At 42.6% G+C, this 20,956-nt stretch overlaps 1 protein-coding gene across 7 annotated transcripts in view; it reads right to left on the bottom strand.

The window, feature by feature from the left end:
• The window catches only part of LOC128873224 (cell adhesion molecule Dscam2-like), a 209,999-nt gene that overhangs the window by 42,810 nt on the left and 146,233 nt on the right, over positions 1-20,956 (bottom strand). For 6 of the 7 annotated variants that reach the window (XM_054116629.1, XM_054116627.1, XM_054116623.1 and 3 more), the window contains exon 11: positions 19,246-19,656. In XM_054116629.1, coding sequence (XP_053972604.1) covers positions 19,246-19,656 — 411 coding nt within the window. Of the gene's footprint in view, positions 1-10,467; positions 10,819-19,245; positions 19,657-20,956 lie in introns of all 7 variants that reach the window. The other variant, XM_054116625.1, reaches the window with a different exon arrangement.

A 20,956-nucleotide genomic window follows, 5' to 3' on the forward strand; every position in this document is an offset into this window, starting at 1 on the left:
CGTCGACGGATTAACTTGGCGATGATTAAACGTCGGCCGGAAGAGAAACTGGGCTCTTCCGTGTCTAACATCACGCAAAACGAAAGAAACCGTGCCCGCGGAATTCGTTCTGATTTGCCCCCGAATTGCTCTGCGTCGATTTGGCATGCACTGAGAGGAAAAAAAAATCGAAACGAAATCACGGGAATCATTCAGGGTACACGCTTTTTTCCTAGAACTTTGACGTCGAACGGTTCGAGTTACTTATTTTGGTCCTTCTCGATATATATATATATATTATTTAGCACTGTTAAAATTAATGTGATTTCACGAGCACGTTAAACCAATTTTTTATTTTATATGTAAATTAGTATAATTTTAGGAAAGACGAATTTATAAATATTTCGTATCATACGCCTACTCTTAAATTCTTTCTTTCTTTCTTAAAATTCACACATCTAATGTCCTGTATCACTCTAATCTTTATTTGTCTCGCAATCTTACTTTACACACAGCTACTGCTGCACTCCTCCTCACACTTTACTTTATTGTATTCCACCTTAACACTAAACATACCGACGTTTGTAACTATTTCTACCAAAATAGGACAAATGATTAATCTTAAAGACATTTCTTTTAATTAAATACAACAATATGGTGCGTGGAACTAAATTGAGTAATGAAATGAAAAAATTGTGTATAATTCATCGCGTGTAAAAATTATATACAAAAATTCGTAAACTGTCATTTGACCGGTCACGGTAGGTTCAGTGTTACCATGGAGTACCACAAACTGAGGAGGATCAAAACGACTCGAGCCATTCGATAACAAAATGCTTCAAGGAATGCTTCACCTGAATAACTCTCCCACGCCAAGCAACAACATAAACAGTTAAAAATCACGGTTAAGTCTGCGTCCCTAGAAACCTCGTTCCCTTCCGTGGTACGTGAACGAACCCTTGGACTTCGTTGGGCGATTGTGTGCTGTACGGCCTATCGGGTCGTGTCGTTATCATAATTATTTTCTTTTCGTCGTTAATCCCTTCCTCGCGAGAGTGCTGTCGCCTTGGAGAGGATTGGAGTACGCGCGAAAAATTCTGTTGCTTTTCTGAAAGGAGAACGCCTGCTTCCGGTTGGACACCTCGACTCGACTCGGTACCCAGGCATACTATGCGAACCGCTATGCAGACCTCCTGGCATTCGTGGTAACGGTCCTCCTCGAACCCAGTAACCTCGATTCGGCTACATCGAGTCTTCCAGGGATCCGAATGGCTGGAATAGTCGGCACGACACAGTTCACCGGAACAATGTTTCCCGGAATGATTGTTTCAACTGCCTGGCTACTTTTTCCGCGTTCCGCTTCCCGACATGCACGAGGAGCCTTTGTTAGGACGGGTACGACGCAGAATTAATCCTATTGCGCTGCTTCGTCGATGGAGGTAAACTTTTCGTGCGGCCTCGCGGGCGAATTGAATAGTTTCGTTTTAATTTGTTAGAGTTATACATCCGAGTATCTGACGAGGAAATATTGAATAGACAACATTATTTTGTGTCAAACTGTAAGAAGGATTTACGAGGAATACGAATATGAAACCAGGAGACAAATGACAGAACCATCCTTTCTACTGTTTATACGCCAGGAAGGAGAAATGGTTATTTCTCTTCCTCGCTATAGGCTCGATTCGAGATCGAAATTGCAATATATCTTTCGAGTGATTGTCACCACACTTAACACAGAGTCCCGACCACTGTCATTTTTAGATCAAATCACAGTAGATATTGGCAGATTGTGCAAACCTAACAAGCTAGTTTACTCTATACCAAAAACATACCCTCGCAAGTTTCTAGGTTCCTTCACTACGCAGAAACTATCGCAACCCTCGCGAACGGAACAAAGTTACGGGAAATAACAATCTCCTGTCAAAGATATTGCAGTTTCCACTGTTCCCTCGGCGTTCGTTGTGCTGAAAGACGCCGACGACAAAGGGCGAAGACGCTCGAAGCTGGCGCGTGCAAACAGAAAATTCCCGATAAAGGCTGCGCCGATCGCGGACCTGTTGCAGCCAGCACAGAAGATGGTGGCTGCTGATGAACGCGGAGATGGAGCTAAAAGCGCCGGCAGACTTCCATTCGATGGGACGGGCCACGACAGCGCTTTGCAGCGTTGGCTTCGGGGTGTTTTCAAAGAGCCAAAGGGGTGGAAATTTGTTTCGCGATTCGGAGGCCGTGCATTGTCGCGAAACTTTCAAGCGAAATCGCTCGACTTCGAAGTCTCCGGGAGCGAAAACTTGACACTTAATTATTTATGGACGTAACGAGGGGGCCAAGGGACGACAGGGAGTTTCAGGGGAGCACGAAAGGTTCGAGGGACTGTTTTAAACGTTGAACGAGCTCCGCGGTGATGCGCCCGAGATTGGCCGAGTTCGAGGAACTTTGAATTCTCTCGCGGAAGCCTAAAAGGAGGATTGAGATCTGGAGATCGTCGAGACTAATTAAACGAGCCATCTCGTTCTATCCACTTTTCCCCGAGAGCGGAGGGGGAGGTAATTTTATTCTTTCGCTGGAGAGTCGAACTCATCGATCAACGTTAGAGGAAAACTGCTGCGTGGAAACTTACTAGGAGGTAATGTATCGGAAGTCTTTAGGAAACAAATAAATTGGTGGATATTTTCAGAGGATATTACTTGCTGTTATTGGGAATTCGTTCAATAATTTGTAACTATGGAAGCGTAACCTGATTGCCTTGTTTCGACCGTTTACATTTTGAGAGATGCTGTACTGGTTCAGGAAAAAAAGTTCGAAAGCTGATAAAGGATTTCCCAGCTAATAGAAAGAACGAAGAACAAACGTGTCATGAATAGACCGCGAATGTTTATGCAACAGCGTCCTTTACCACCGCGTGGACTTTAAGCCAACCATTCGTTTCGTCGTTTAAGGCTTTTGATGATGTACATTTCGCTCTGCATATTCTGCATAAGTACATGTAAGTGCATGCATTCTGTATATGCTCTGCATACGTTTAGCATGTGTTTTGCATATTCGCGTGCGCGATGCGTGAGCAAACATTCGTGGTCACGAGCAATTAAAAGTCGGAACGATGGCTTTTTATTAAAAAGAGGTATTCTGAAAATGTTGTACGAGCATTATCGGAAAATTTTATTATATTATTGATATTCGGTAGGGTAGAAAATGCTTGGCTCGAAGGAGGATAAGTAGACGTGAATCAAAGTATATTGATCATGATATTTAGTGATAGACATGTTAGGTGACAAAAAAGCTTACTTGTGCAATAAAAGCAAAACCGACATTCTTCCATCTGTACATATCTAAAAGTGGCATGTAAACACTCGTAACAAATTTCTTGAAGTTTATCGAGGCAGTGTACACTTGCCAAAAAGACTGTCTACTTAAAGTTCGACGACTTAAAATAATACACGGATTCTTCGTCCTCGCAATCCTCGAGAAAATCTTTCGTTCGCCACGCTTCCATCCGAAATGGATTTCGAATGACCAGCCGCGTCGTTTTATAGACATTAGGACACGTGTATCCCATAACGGAGCTAACGCGCGTGCAGCGTCGCGCGAGCGTTTATCTGAACACGTTGCCGTTTCCGTTTCAGCTCCTCTTCCACGACGCAGCTAGACGTTACTCGCTTCCGGGCCGTATCGTCGTCCGATTCCAGGACAACGACCATACAACGGATATGCTGCAACGACGCGGCGGAACCGGCTGCCGAGCTATAATAATGGAAAACAAATGGAAAGTCAGGTGTTCCTTATCGCCTTGGCTCGATAGCGTGCAAACCTTGCACATTATCGTTTCCACCAAGAGGACCAATCCTGTCCTTACTTTTCCGAACGTTTTCGCCAATCGCTGGAGGAATTACAACACCAAAGTATATCCGCCAAAGTGCAAAGTCGAAGTTGGTATAGAGAGTGTGAAACATGTCCGAGGGAGAATCGCGAGAAATAGTATGTGTTTTTAAGATGCAAGTGTAAGGATGAACTCTCTGCAGTAAAATGAAACGGTATTGTAGTATCGCATCCCCATAGCCAAGAATAAGAAGTCCAGCAAGAACACAAATCATAGGGTGCGAGATTGGTTGTGTAGGAAAAGCGGTCGAATGTGGATCCGAGGATCGTGGGTTTGATTCTCCGTGCCTTATTTATCATAGAGATTCCTAAAGTATTGCATATTTCAAAGGTAAGCTTGTCTTATTTGAGCAATACTTAAATCTTCACCTGAAATCTTGGCCTAGTAAACGATGACCTATTATCGAAGGTAGGATTATATAATCCTGTTGGAAACTCCGTAATTAACCTAAACATTGTTGGTATATTTGGAATATGCATAAGGGATTAGAAAGTTCGCGTCCAAAGTTTGCAACCCTACACAGTACTGGATCTAGACTTATCTGGATCTGGAATTAATTGCTACGAGGAGCTCTTTCCTCTTCTAGCATGTTTCACAGAAGAAACATTGCACTACTGTGTTATGAAATTATTCTCGCAGTCAGACTAGGAGAATCGTACAGGAAGATGTGGTGAATATCCTGGCTACCCTGAATTTTGAATGAACACATTGTTTACCGGTCACGAGTTGACTCGTGTTTGCACTTGCATTATCTATTTCAATTTATGAAACCCAGGGCGATATGAATATCACCAAAGCTTTTCTCATCGTGTTGTAAAATTGCCTGTCAATAATGCGTTAAGATTGCACAGTGTAGAATTCTTCACTAATTTATTCATAAAATTTGAGAATTTCTTTCATGATAAGTATGTTACTATCCCATTTTCGACTACGTTTTACGTCACCACAATTTCAGGTCAGGTTCGGGATTTAAACCAGAGCCGTGCTATAATAATGAAGAACAAATGGAAGGTCAGGTGCTTCTTATCACCCAAAGCCCGATATCGCGCAACCCCTAACCCGTTATCGTTTTCGCAGCGAGAGGACCGTTCTTGCCCTTATCATTCCGAACGTTTTCGCCGATCGCTGGAAATCGCGCACCCTATTTTCCACTCGATTGGCTCTTGTTTCGACCGGATATCGCTGCGACCCCTCTTAGCCCCGATAAGTCTCGCGCAAAACTTGCACGAGTTTCAAAAGTCGAATTGAATCGGTGCTCTGCCCTGAACGATTTCGAACTTTTATACTATTGGAGATTTTTGGAATTAAGGGGTTTTATCGAGTCGTTCACTTTCGGATGGGAATCGATAAATCGAGAAGGATTTCCTCAAATTGTAGGGCGAAAATTGAATTTCTTGGAGTCGGAGACTTCTGAAGGGGCTTAGCACAATTTGATTCAAGAGGGAAAAAAATACAAGTAGTCACTCATGTCCTTGACATATAGGATACAAAGGAAATGACAAGAAAAAGAAGATCCGTATTCAGGAGTGAATTCAAGACCTAGACAAGACTAAAGTTCAGAAGCTAACTCGCTGAAAGCCTCCTGAAGATCAAATACCGATCTCTCTTTGGCTCCAACCGCTCGCCATAAGTACCAAAAGGGACTGAGTATAATTTGATTCAAGACGAAAATAAATATTTGAGTAGTCACTCATCTGCTTGGCCTCCTCTTTCTACAGAACTCTAACAAAATGACAAGAGAAAGAAGATCGAAATTCGTTCCTGAATTCAAGTCATCGACAAGATTAACATTCAAGAATTAACTCACTGAAAGCCTCCTGAAGATCAAGTACAGATCTCTCTTTGGCCCAAGCCCCTCGCCACAAATACCAAAATTTCAAATGAAATCCTCAACCTGAAGTTGACGATTCAGGACCGTTCGAAATTGATTCCATCCCCAACGTGGCGCTCGTTCGAGGCATTGTTCCTGCCAGGGCTCGTGTTTCCGAGATCAGATTGGACGTAGAGCTGTGAAAATAGTTCGTTAGCGGCTCGAAACACCCCTACCCGTGTTATTTCGCGGCACGGGGAGCAGGCGGTGGCCGAAAAAAACGATATCGAAATCACGATGGACGCGCGTGTGCCGCGCGAATGCATTGATTCGCTGCTATAACGCGTGTAACTCGAATTTACGGGTGGTTTTTACGCGTTCACCGAGCCCGACAGAGCCCTGCCTAGTGAATATGAATGGCGGGTAGAACATTACACCGTAACGCGACGTGTCGCGGCTCTTAATACTCTTGACGCTCGCGCCAGGCGTCACTGAAACCACAAAAGCCGCGATCCCCCGTCTTTTGTTTCTCGTTTCCACGTCTTTCCGGCGACAGGGGCGGGACTCGGGGTGTGAAAGCGAGAAGGCTAATGCGTTCTATCGTTATCAGAAGAATTCATTCTCGGATAACGAAGATTAACGCGACAGCAACGTCTCCTGACCGCGCGCACTCGCGACCTCCGTCGTTATTATTATTTATTACAGGGCGTTATTCCTGGCCGAGCACCGCGAGCAAACATCCCGTAATTTAATCGCCTAGGTAGCCCAGAACGACCCGTCCTGCTCTCCCGTGGAGGGCGGAGCGCTTTCTGTTGTCGGATCTTTTCGAACAATCCCCTCTCCACTCCGAAAATCCTGGTCGAGCGAGGATTCGAGGACGGGCTACACGAGTACCGTCCTTGCGGAACTGGTACTTTTTGCTTGTAAACATTCGTATTGTGTATTCTGTTGATCTAAGGAAAATTTCTGTAGGGATTTACCATAGCCTTTGTAAGTTAAATTTATTCTGCTTGAGTACTCTCTTTTCTTTAGACGATGTATGTGTTTATCTCTTAAGTTATTCCTCTTAAGAAATTACAATTTCTTAGTTTAAAATTGTGGACTTTTCAAAGAAGTTATCGAGTGACTTGAGGAAAGTTGAAAACACTTAGTAATCATATACCTATGCATTCATAACTAAATAAGATTGCATCCTACACGAATTACTAATCGAAGTAAAGTCACTTTGAACATGTGTTATATATATCCTTCCGGGACGATTTTTCTTCGCGCTTTTTTTATATCTCTAACTGTACATCGGAAATAACATTATCAGTGTAGGCAGAACTCTAAAATCTTGAATCCTCTTGTCGAGGGATTCTGTAGCGAATAAGTTATTATCAAATCTTTGTTCTTTTTATTATTGACAGTAATTATAATTATAAAAAATTAAACATCCACATATGTGGCCGAGGGGGTGACGAGGTTAATCTACCGAAATCACTTTGGCAGTCCCGATTGAAAGTGGTTCAGGTTCCATCGCCATAAAACGGCTGTCGACTTTTGAAATCGGTGTGTGGGAACTTCTTGTAAACTCGCGTTATCCCGCCACCTCGAAACTCGAAACTCGAAACTAATTTTCCTACGCGAGGCTCTCGATTGTCGCGGAGGGGGTGGTTCCCAACCCCTAGACAGAGAAGCTCGGCTTATAATGCCGTTCGTAGAAGCAGAGGGAGACGTCGTTGCGGGAAATGAGCATTCGAGTCGGAGAATGTGCTCGTTGAAAAAACGTGTTCATCGTTCCGCGCTTAACCGTAGGAAGTCTCGGTGCATGCACGGAAAGGCCGTAGTTGGAAAACTGTAATTGCCAGCCGAGCACCGGTGCCCCGTCCTTGAAAGAACGTCTCGAGGAACATCTGCGAGGAAAGTTGGTTTTCGCGGGGGCCAGTGAATTTGGCCAATCCCGCTGCTGCCTCGTGCAAACGAAATTTTATAATGGGTGGAAAACATTTTAACATTTATTCGTGGACCATGTGGTGTCGTGGAACAGTCCTGTAATAATTGAACATTCTTATTCCAACCCTTTCGTCTTGATAAAATTGATAGGTAATAAAATAGTAAGTCCCCGAAAATGTGTTCATTTCTTAGGAATTTTAATAATCCGACAATAATTTTGAGATCGTAAAGACTGCACGTAATAATTAAATAGTCGTGCCGTCGCATTTCCGTAAACAAGCACACTAGGAGACCAAGAATAAAGAGAGAAATATGAAAGTATACTGATAAACAACAAACGAGGTCAACTTAGAATAAATCTTGAGTGTCTAACTTGCTATCTCTTACAAATGACATTTAATGACTGATGTAGGACACTGAATTTAATGTTAAGCATATTGTTTATCAAACTACTTTATGTCAAATATTTTTGTTTCAATCAATCCTGATCTAGTTTCTCAGACATGGAAATAAACGGAATGAAAACAGAAACTCTCCTTAAACTGTTATTTATAATAACCTGAAAAATAAAGTTTGAAAAGGTGAAGCGTGACAAGAATAAAATAAAGAATCGTCGTGATTGAAACAACAATTAAAAAAACATCGAGAATATCTGATAACTAACAAATGGAGGTCAACTTGAAATAAAACTACACTAAATATCAGATGCCTCGAAACGTGTGAGACAATTACAGACCTCCACATTTAAACTTCTAAATAGAAATATAAGTTCCACGCTCAAACTAAGTCCTAAACTCGTCTGTTCGTGATCCAAGTAAAACTAAACTTTCCCTTGTACCGCTTTGCGAGACGGAACATTGTAACAGTGAACTTACACCTGAAATATGCAATATTGCTAATGACCCCTGTAACAGCGTTGACTACTTTGCCAACTTTGTTAACACTTTTAAGCATACCATAAATAAATTAGTCGCTGACTAATTTCAACCTCATCTTGCAGCACTGCATCGATTTCCGATACTGCACGCATTTTTTGTTCCAATTTCACGTTCGTGCTCGTTACTTTCTTATTTATTTTGTGATTATAAAGAGCTTAACAGGTTATACTGAATAAAGGATGGCGAAGACAAATTATTATTCCCTGTTCTCAGCTGGTAGCACGTGGGCACCTCAACTCACGGTTCAGATATTAACTACATTGATATTTTTATTAATTAGTTCTCTTTAGAACTGTAACAGAATTCGATTCGAAATAAATCGAATGCAATCGTAACGGAAACAATTCAAGGAAACGAAGAATAATCCGAATCCTACGCACCACGACCACTTTGATAACAAAGCCTGATGTTCACAGCACATATTTCAGAGCAACCTACTTTACTTGCATCCCTGGAATGATCGACTTAATATTTTACCCGCAGCGAAGGACCTCTAATCCGACATCCTGCGAAGCTGGGTTAAAATCAAAGGTGGGACAGGTTGAGTGCTCCCCTAGTAAGAGGCGTCGACTTATGCGGAGCTCTCGTGCTTCGCCAAAGTTCAGAGTTCAAAGTTCAAAGTTTCCCAGAACAATCCCACCTCCCGATGATATTTCCTCAAGACGCAACGCACCTACTGGTTTTCCATGAACCGTGGTCCAAGCACTCGGTTCCATCGAACTTAATCCACTCGCGAGGAACGTCGTCGTTGAGGGATAACGAAAAATCTCAGGACGACGAAACCGCCTTTAGATAAGGAACAGGAAGCATCGAGAAGGAGCGAGGTCACCGGAAACACGGCGCGGAATCGATCTCGTCGAAACACACCGTACTCCAATCCTTCCCCATGGTCGTTCGGTTACTGTGCCGTAATATGTATATATATATATATATACATGTGCGTATACACATATGTACAGGGTGAGGCGTCTGAGAGCGCACCCCTAACCGTCTCCGTTCCTTGTGAAGATGCGAGATCATTGCCGACGATGGCGCATGAATCGAGGAGGCAATGGTGTCATTGGCTCTTTGGGTGAGTACTCAAGGTCACGCTTTTTAAATCCACGAAAGATCAGTTATACTGATTATCTCCCTGTGAAATTTTTTGTATAGTAATTGTGATAGGTATGAATTGAAGAATCGTGGTATCCGGAAACGAAGGGTTTGGATGTAACGACCTTCGAACGAGCTCAAATATAGCGAATTTCTGGTGGGTATGATAGATACTACAGTTTCTTCGTCTCCTCATTAGCATAGTTGCTTCATCGAGCCATGCGACTTCGTCCTCGACTACCTCGAGACCCTCAACCGTAACTTCGTTCTTCAAAGTCAACGGAGCCGGAGATATCGAGACATTGTTTCCCAAAGTGGGTGGCGTACAATTCGAAGGGAGCTCCAAAAAAAAAATTACTAATTCTAGATCTCTTACTTAATCATTACAGCTCAATAATATCTATTCTTTTGTATCATTGTAATCGTACCAATTATCTGAGGTATAGAAACATCCTTCCCATCTCAATGCCTGGTAAAACTATGTTCGTTCTAGAAATCACTGTGTTAATCCCCCCATCGTATGCATTTCATTGTTCCCTTTAAACAAGAAACACCTCGAGGGACTATACCAAGTGAAAGATAAGTGACCAGCACCTGGATGTCTTCCTAAATATTTGCAACACTCCTTCAAGGAAATTTACAGCCTCCCAGTGAATTCCCATCACGCGATACAGGGTTGAGGGGTGCCGTTCGAGACGCCCCGTTCTGTATATACGCACAGACACGCACACAGACAAACACGCGGTGGCAGACGAGTGTATCGCTGCACACGGTTTTATGTACACAGGTTCTTACAGCTACCATGTCGATTTTTGTTCTTGCTCGTTTGAGACACCAACCAGCAACGGAGAGGCTGGTCGAGTATTCGGCCAGGCCAGCGACGTTGCTGATCTGGCACGTGTAGTTCCCGCTGTGACTAGCGCTGACGTTATTTATCGTCAGGATGCTGGAAAACGGCGGATAGTCGCTTATCTGTATGTTGTTGCCCGTCTGGACGACGGCCGCGTTGGATCCGCCCGACGAAGACGACGTCGAGCCGCCGTCACCAGGCCTGACCTGTATCGGTCTGTCGTCCATCAACCACGTGATGTTGAACGGCTGGTCGCCCTGGCTCGTGGTACACATTAGCTGTGTCCTCATCCCCTCCGTCACACCGTTCTCGAAATAAAACGGCGAGATCCGCGGTGGAACTACAAACGTGACGTGTGATAATAGTATGTACCTGCATGCCGGTACTAACCGTTCTCCTATTCGCGTATCTCGACCGGAGACGGCACTTTCGTTTCCTCTTTTCTTATTTTAAGGACAGAATTTAGAGGCTGAAAGAGAGACGGCTTTTGGGAGCGGGGTAAAGGGCTCATCGATGATGATCGCCAGGGGAAACGCGCAGCTCGACGACGAGACTTCTATGAATCTAAATCGAGTAAGTGAATTTAGGGGGATGTAGGACAGAGTTTCTATATTTCTGAATGGAGTTGTAACGAGGCACGAAACTGTCGAAATGGGATAATAAATATTAGCTCGTTCGTTGTATATTCATAGTAGTTCACCTTGGGAGCTAAATGAGTTTTTTAAATTCACGACTATCAGTAGCGTTGGATCAAGGATCTCGTGTTAAAATTCAAACCTGTACCAAAGATTTATCATATCTAAATAATCCTGTGTTAAGACTTGACCGTAGGTGACCCCGACTGACCCTAAATCTCAGGTCCTGGAAATAATAATACTTTGAACAGAATATTTCCTACAATATTTCCATATCCAGCTTCTACATGTACCTTCTCGCTTTAACTCATCCCATTTCGTCAGTTTCAAAATTGAAGCAACCAATAAAGTACTGGCTGCGACCTCAATGTCACTGACTTCGTCCCTACGAGCCTCATTCTTAACTTCGTAACTTTGAAAAAGTTCACTCCAAACAGAATATTGCCGTAAAGAAGTGACTTGTTCATCGAATAGCAACGAAACGGCTCAGTTCGCGGGATAATTACATCGAACTCTGGAAACTCCGCGGGACTTCGCGCCAGGGAAACGAAATTAACAGCGGGGCTCGGTACGCGTCGAAAGCGAGGCGCAGTTAATAAATCTTCTTCCCGAACGTCTGAAATTAACATTAAAATACAAGCGCGGTTACACAAACTGCTTGGAGTTTAATCCGTTCCCGGGAACGAAGAGAATGTAATTAATGTTTCCCTTCATGCCGACAATGCTCCAAAACGGGCCACAAAAAGAACCTGGGACGTGCTTTCGTGTAATATCCTCGTGATGCGGAAAGATCACGCTTTTCCAACAACTTTGCCATATTTGTCGAAGTCTCGTCGACGCAGAGGAGGCCACGGGATCCGAAACTCGAGTTCTGGATCTTGTTCGACACTCGTTCTTAACGTGAAACGCGCGACACTCACTGGTTCCTCGTCTGACTATATACGGGACTGCACTACTTGCTGCGTTACCAGTGTCTTATTTATGGGGACGTTCAAAAACAAATCTACATTGACACTATATTGACTATATCTACAATGTATACTATGGGTTTGACTCACTTGCGACGTGAATTTTTATTTTAATCTTACGATTTTTTAAAAGTAACAAATTTCTTCCGTACTGAATATTTTATATATTTGCCATTCATGATGTTAATAGAATAAATACCTCACTCAAAGCTACTGTAAGGGATTTTCATCCTCCAAACAACAAAAGAAACCGATGTAATACTTTCTCCTGCTCTATCCAAGAATGAGATTCGTTGTAAATAAAAATTCCTCTCAATCCAATCCTAATCTTTCCTCGAAAACTGGTCGAAGTCGATATCTCTAAATGTCTCGAGACTTCCCAATGCGTTTTTTCTCACGTGGCCTCCCCAGTCTGCAACAGGACAGGTGCAACGCTCCCCCACGAGAGCCAGAGCCCGTGAAAAATTGTGCCCGGGCCATAAATATTCGGTCACGGTCGCGCACACGTACCCCGCAGCCCGGAAAATGAACATTTACGAGGCTGGATAAGTGCTTATGTCGCCCGATGCGTCTTCAAGGGGGCTGCTGGCCAACGAAGTCGCGATAGGAGTCCTTCCAGGTGGAACGTAGCACCTGAATCCTGTTGATCGGTGTCCCCTGGCGCGGACACGCGCTTGCGGGGGCGCAAAGAACTTTCGGGAGAGTTAAATTAAACATGGCTTGTATTTTTTCATTTCTATAATATGATTCGATGGTCGTTGAATTACTTACCCATGCCCTATGGGACGACGAGCGGATTAAAAACCGAAACGTACCAGAAACACTACCTGGGACGAAGGTACGCGAGAGACCTTGAACTTCGCGAAGAATCACGCCACGAGAAGTTTCGAAACGATAGAGAAAAAATCGTACGTTTGTGGTGTTAGTTGGAAATGAAATTCATGCAATGTAACGAGGTCGCTCGCATAAATTTCGTCCCGTGTACGATTTACTGCAGTCCCAATAATGTAACTTTAATGACGATAATAATGATAATGAGCATGATATTACACAAAATCATAGGAGAATATCTCGAGCGAAACATAGCATAGTCTTCATAATGAAAAAACTGTTCTACAATAGTGAGAGTGATAATAGCTCGGTCAGAATCGGTCCAAACGTAATCGTACGATACAACACAGATACGAGGCGTTCGGAAAAGTCTCTCCGTGGCGGGACGGCTGATAAGAACTGCCGTTGCGAAAGCCGTGAGCACGAGTGATAAATGAAACGAATGGTATTCAATTCGAAATGAACGCGCCGTGTGAATTTGAATGAAATCATAGAGGTTATAAATGTTTCCTGAAATTTCGTGGGTGTTACAGTCGGAGAGTGAACCGTGGTGAACCTACTGCAAGTAGGTCATGTACGTAGTCACTGGCGAATGTGTACACTAACTGGGACGGTTTAGCGAAAGTGTACAATTTACTTTGCATGGATCAATTGGAAATTTTTTTCTCGCTACTTCTTGTCTGCTTCGGAAAATACTACTTCTTCTAGGCATACAAGAAAAATTACACTTTTACTCAACGCGCGATGAGTAATAAATGTATACATTCTATCAGTAAAGTATTAGGTTGTCCGAAAAGTTTCTTTCGCTTTATTAATAAGTAATACATGCACAATATTTTATGTTTTATGTTACATTACTGAATTGTGCACGACTCATTTTGCTCCATTACTGTTACAACATGAATATCTATGAAATTAGATTGTCTATTTATATAAACACGACCACATAAAATAATTGAGTGCAACTCGCGAAAGAAACTTTCGGGACAACCTAATACCAATTCCTTTTACAAGCAAACTAGAGTACACCCACCAAGTTCACATTTTTCTCGTACCACGTGTATTCCGTAAAACATTGAATTTTCATTTCAAACACGTTCACTAATCCCCCCCCTCCCCTAGAATGTGGAACGACCCACTTGGATACAACAATCTTGGATGGGGTTCGAGAAAATGATCCCGAATTAAATTGAACACTGAGAAACGCTCGAGCTCGTGCTTTCGACTGGAGAATCGAATATTTACCCAAGTCAAACGCTGGGGGATCGAGTGTCGAGGGCTCGTACGCGAACGAGCTACCCACGGAGGGACTTCCCCTTAGCTCCGTATATCGAGAGCAACAAAGGTGATGGTGAATTCATTCGAACGGGACAAATAGAGCACGACTCCTACTACCGGATCGTGTGAGCGTCGTCCACGGCGATCCGTCGTTGCAAGAAAGATACCATTTAGATGTGGATAAACTGTGTGGTTCTTACTTGAATCAATCCAAAAAAAGTAGGAGCAGAAAGTAAAAGGATGATGAGAAAAAATGACATTACGTATATATATATGCTCTCGCATACGTTGATGCTGAACGATGCATAATGTTTACACGGATGTGTGTGTGTGTGTGCGAAGATTAAAACCAGTTACGAAACGGTAAACTTTACGTGGAAGCGATCTCACGCTGTGACATCGAGCCGGTGTGACGTCCCGCGGGCTCCGTGGGGCAAAATTAAACGAAAAATCCTAATCTGACGGGGGATCCGGGTTTAATTTTGCGGCAGACGATTCGAAACGTCGACGAACACGCGGGATGAACGCTCATGTGCGCCGCGTCCCGTGTTAAGGAGAGAGAGAGAGAGGGGGGGGAGGGGAGAAAAACCAATCGAGGCCCCTTTCTCTCTCGCCCGAGCGGAATTTTCAACGAGCGCTTCGATGTCACAGATAAATACGATCTACGGAAACATACTTGGTCGACTTAGCTCGATACACACTAGGAAAAATAATATGGACGTTCGCACAAACGAGAGTATGAAACACTGGCAAAAGATGATGTATATATACCTTACGTGTACATATAAAGATGGATGGGACGTCCCACTCGGAACGGGCCACCTAACCGTCTCCTCAAGTCGCGAGAACAGGGGCGAATGAATCGTAAAAATGATTCGAAGCGACGTTTCGGGGTGAATATTTCGAGAGAAAATTGTTTCTTCCGTGTCATTCGTCTTTTCGGAGTGTTTAAGCTCGATCTTGGCTTATTGTTTGTTCTTCTCCTTTTGTATATATTTTATCCGACATTTACGTGTTCTCGCGGCGAACGCGAATTCGTACAATTATTACGCGTAAATATTTTAGGTATCTACGGTTTGGTAATGCATACATTTGTCGATGAAATATTTCATATTTGATTTCGAGTTCTGGAGTTTCGAGTTATTTGAGAGTCATGATAACGGCATTTGTATTAAATTACTAATGGACGATGCTGGTTGTAATTGAAAATTAAATCGAGCCAATTGTTGCAATTATGAGCATGGCTTCGCTTCTTTAATGTTAATTAAACGTTTCTGCCCTTCCTTTGGCGGCGTTTTGGTAACTTTCGTACAATTAACGTGTGTTATTTACTTACAGGTAAAACCGCGAGGGGGAAGTAATAAAATATAATTATTTCACATTTAATGAGTGTTCAAATTAATTGCGCCGTAGTGAAATCATAATAGTCCACAAAAATGGTGTCAATGGTGTCTTCTATTATTAGTCCCCCAAGCTAAAATTAACTTTCATATTAGTTCCTCTTCCGTTGTCACAGGCTTCGTCTGCTCTCTAATTGCTTAAGTTGATTAAAGAAAATTTATTACCCAAGAGGATGTAGAGACTTTATTGTTTAATTAACAATAAAGAAATTAAAAGTGCTACATCCAGCGAATTTATCCTTCCATTTAACTCAATTTCACGAGTTAATTGTACTGAATATATAATAAGTGTAAATTCAGTATTTCAATTACGTCTGAAAAGTAATAAGGTTAATAAATTTACCTTTTTGTTCAATTTACGCAAGTTATATTCTCAAACGTAACGAGTTGAATACATTAAAGTTGAGTGCAATAAAAAATTATTACATCTATCCATTTTCGAGTTCGCAACTGCTACAATTGTCTCGATTTAATCGCGAATGATTCGAAATGGACCATGCAAGAGAAAAGAACGTGTACTTACGTGTAAGCGACCACAGACCTCGAAAATTCTGAAAAAAATATGACACCAGAAAGAAACTTTCTCTCGCGACGTATTCACCCCACGAAACGCTTAAAATTACATACGACGCGCTTTCCGTCCCGCGACAGCTAAACATGAGAACACTTCAGGCATGAAATAAACAACACTGTATGAATGGCGTCTATGTAACCGTTCTATCTCGCGGATGCACTCATCGCTCAAATGAACGCTATATCTACTGATCTACCAGCTGATCCTAAGACTAAGAGATCCTCTCCATCGATCCGTTACCTTGGTAAAAACAATTCGGTGGCCAGTTTCGTACGGGACACCCCCAAATGGATACACATATATAGATATACGTGTAAAGAGCGTCCGTATGGTAAATCTGATCGAAGCGTGCAATTAGGCGTGCAAAGAGAAACAGCGTGCAGGATCACAGTGTTTGTAAAGAGAGAGTAACGGAGGGTGACCAAAATCGGAAGTAAGAGATTGAAAATTCGCGACACGTCCAATCGAGCGACAGCGCGGAACCTCGAGCCAAGGGATCGTTTCGGTGTCGCGAATCCAGCACGGCTATCTAAATTGAAATCTAATAAGCCGCGTCGATGGGTCGCTCGGCACGTTCCGACACGGTCGATACCGTCTTACGATCGGGACGTGGCCCAAAATAACGCGCAGTCCCTCGATCCTGCGTTCGCGAAAATTAAATTCGAGACTTTTCCTGCTCGACATCCGCGATACGCCATTGGACGTGCCGCTGGGCGTGCACTTTGGACTAGCATGTAGCAGAAACAGGTCGCGTCGAATTACTTCGAACCTCCGGGGGTCCGAGATCATCCGCGACCAGGGGTAGGCGAAGTTCCTCGATGAACATTTCGTGTAACGAATAAAAGATAAAAGGGACGCGAGGATGGAATTCAGAGAATTTGTATTATTTCAGGAAATTCGAAGGCTTCGAATCGTAACGCGATGTAAAGAACCTGTATCGTGAAATGAGATTAAAGGAATTTCGATGATGGAGTGAAATTTGAAGATATACAGTGGGAATTCGAGGAATTTAGTTTAATGAATTCGAACTGCAGAATCGAACCTCAGAGAATTTCGTTAATCCAGAGGAGAATTTTCCGATAAATGAACGAAAATGTCAGGGTTTCGGTTGATAATCGTCTAAAAATTATTCGTTACGCGTTCCTGGGAATGAGATTTCGCCCATCCCTGTCCGCGACGATCATCAGCGAACTCGGTGCTTAAGAAACTCGACTCGCGAACGTCGACAGAGGTGGGTTCGACGAGGAGGGAAGATCAAACGCCCGTTAATTGATACATCCGCGTCGATCGATACGCCGACGGATATCTTCGCGGCGGAAGACTGCGAGCAGTGACAAAAAAAAAAGTTTGTTTCACTCGTTGCGCGATGGAAAATTGATCGCCACGGCGCGATGCAGCGGGCTGTGCACGTTGATCGATCGATCATACTAGCCACAGGTTAGAGCGACCGCGTAACGCCGTTTCCTTACCCAACGATCGATCAGTTACTTTTCAAAGCGAGAGTGTAATCCGTCGGGCTGGAAATCCTCAGTCTGTCTTTATCATGTACCACGAATCGTGAGTGAAGCTGGGACTATTCTGGCGATACTTGTTTCATCGAGAAGCAGGTGAATAACACGAAAACGTATTGATCCTGGTATTGAAATTTGTGAATGTACATTAACTTGAACAGTTTTAAAGGAAACGGAATATAGTTTCAGCTATGAAAGAGGGAATACGTTTTAAATTATGTTTTGAATACGATAGGTGGATATATTGTTCTTCTTTACTCGTTAGATATTACTTAATACCTAAAATAGTCAATATTGATTGAAAATTGATTTGAATAAAAACACAAGCACTTATACAAGTCACTTTACTTTCTTTTTACCAAAATAGAAATGTAGTATAAAATATCGTTAATAAAGTATTTTAAATAGAAATTTGAAGAAGAATGACGATATGGAAGAACCTGATTCATAGTTCACATTCTCCAGTAGTCCCAGGCTTAATAATCAATGAATAATACATTTTCTGTCCTCTTTCTGTTTTATAATATACTCCATTGCAACAAAACCGTAAAATAAAATAAATAAAGATTGACTCGAGTAACAATTTCCCAGATAATTTTACTAGTGGTGATTCATCTGAATGGATTGAGAGTGTACTCCGAAACGCGATGCATTCAAAACGGCGAACGTGCGTGCAACAAACGATGCAATTCACGATCTTGGCGCGTCGAAGCATGCAGACACGTCGAGATTGATGCAACGCGATGAAAGGAAAAGACGGAAATTAAAACCCCGCTTAAGGTCACGTTCTTACATGCGCAACGTGACATCTATCACGGCCCACGGCGCCGTTTCCAACCGCTTGCAAGTGCGAGGGGCGAAATTGTGTTCGAGGACTCAATGATTAAAATTAATTTATTGTAAACGTTTCGACTCACAGATTTGAATTATTTTGAGTATCTGTTGACATTAATATTGAAGAAAATCTGATACGATTGATTATAATTTATTTATAATGTGATATATCTAAATATTGTGCTATGGCAGCACGTATAATAGCTTCACTTTAATAACAGTAACCTGATACTGCTATGATTAATGCGCATTAATTACATATGCAAATATAGCACGGTATTCGGTTGCATCGTAATAGTAAATTTGATAGAGCCATATTCTATGAAAACTTCACCACGATAGTATTAATCCAAAAATGATTAACGAGATTCATAGTTTTTCTTCGGATAGTACCAGAGAACTTTGTCAACATCAAAAAAATGAACTGCATCATTATACTATTCACAGATCCCAGACACGTGTCAAACCTAAGATTCAGGACGTTCAAAATAAATTGATACTTCTTCCCGAGCAATGCAATTAAAAATATTTCGAATTATTATTCGATGACCGATCCATATAGAATGATCTATGACAGACATCTTCCCTGAGATGTCTGTCCAGGTGGGAATTCGCCCATCCGTGTCGCGAGCGGTTGGAACGTGTCAAGAGGACGGGGATCGAAGACGAGCAACGAGACACCTCTGTCGACGCGCAACGCGAAACGAAAGAAGGTACACCAACGGTGTGCGTTTACCGTTGACGTGAAGGAGTGCAGAATGAGCGACGGTGTCTGCGCCATTGGCCACGCGACAGGTGTACGTGCCATTGTGCGCGGGTGCGATCGTGCTAATGCTCAGGGCGCTGGTAAAAGCGTCATATTGTCGGACGGTAATGGCCTTTCTCGGGGACTGTTCGGCCTGGCCGTCGGCCTTGGGGCCCCGCTTGGGCCCCTTAATCGCGTCTCGAGGACCCGCCGGGTCCTGAACGCGGCTATGGCTGGACGACGGAGCATCCTGCGGCGTCCTGATCGTCTCTATCGGGACGTTATCTTTGAGCCACGTGAACGTCAGTGGCAGATCGCCAGTCACGACCACGCACTGTATGCTAGTACGGTCCCCTACGTTTAAATCGCGAGCAAAACTGAAAGGCGTGATTTTAGGTGGCACTGAAAGAACAATACAAAGACAAAAGGTGGCATTCCCAGTCAAAGCGGTTCAGAATCGGTAAAGAGAATCGCGGTTTAGTAGGGCATACAGGGGGTCTGGGGGCTTGGAGGGCGGATGTGTTCAGGTGTAAAAGAGGTAAATCGAGAGAAGGGTTGGGGGGATCGTGAAGATCGGAGCACGCACGTCGAACGGACGGTCGTAATCGTCCACCGGTGCTGTCGGACGCTACCTCGATTGGTATTTTGTGGGACCATTTGGGGACTGATATATTGATGTATCAGAAGTTTTGTATTCAATTGCTTTGATACCTTTATGAAAGTATACCTAGAGGATTTACCAAAAATGTTATCACTGCACGATATTCTTTCCATTGTAGAAAAAATATTATGCCATGTCAACTTTGAACAGCTGTAAGTATACGAATGAGTTGACAGATCTACATGGATCTTCACACGTGTTCGTCAAACAGTAACGCTATTTTTAAAAAAATAAAATGACGAACCCAAACCCTATCTCTTATCGAGCGACAAAACTTATTGAACAACTTATTAATTATAGGATATATATTCATCGTGAATAGATAAGTCTACCTCAGAGCTACACTGTGTTAGATCCAAATTTTTTTTTATTCAAGCTATTTTAAACCATTAAACTGAAATAATAATCTTCATTGTTACTTGGTGTATTGAACTCCATCGTTTGGGCTAAACGCAATTTGCCAAAGGTACACACGCCGATAGCAGTATGTAAACCGAGTCGCAGTCGATGCTATTGCGAATATTCAATTTCATGTTCGAAGCCATTTTCGGAATACTACCGAAACATTATCTTACTGCACAAATGAAAGGACAATATGTACAATAAATTCCACTGAATACGATACTAAACTCGATACTTGTAAACACGTGAATCACTAACTACCGTGCAACAACAACAAGGCAATCTAAAACAGTTCCGATTAATCTTATGAATTACCCATAGATATGAAATATGAATATATTTCAAACTTCAAAATTAACTCTAAACAGACGTCTGATAATCTTCCAATGAAAGACCACAATAGAAAAAAGTTATTCGACTGCAGTTAAATCAAGAAATAGTCTATTTTTCGATAGACAAACTAAAGTTCATCCAACACAGGGTTGAAATCAGAGGTAGACAAGTTTCATCCTCCCCTCATTAGTGTCGTTAAATTTAAACTACATCGAAACTCGGTATTGCTCGGTATCGATCGATATTAATCCCAAAATCATCGAACATCGTAACCCGACACCAAGCACCTGAGATATCGATGCTTCG

This window comes from Hylaeus volcanicus, chromosome 3, assembly GCF_026283585.1.
Source record: "Hylaeus volcanicus isolate JK05 chromosome 3, UHH_iyHylVolc1.0_haploid, whole genome shotgun sequence".
In the NCBI taxonomy this organism is placed as follows: Eukaryota; Metazoa; Arthropoda; class Insecta; order Hymenoptera; family Colletidae; genus Hylaeus; species Hylaeus volcanicus.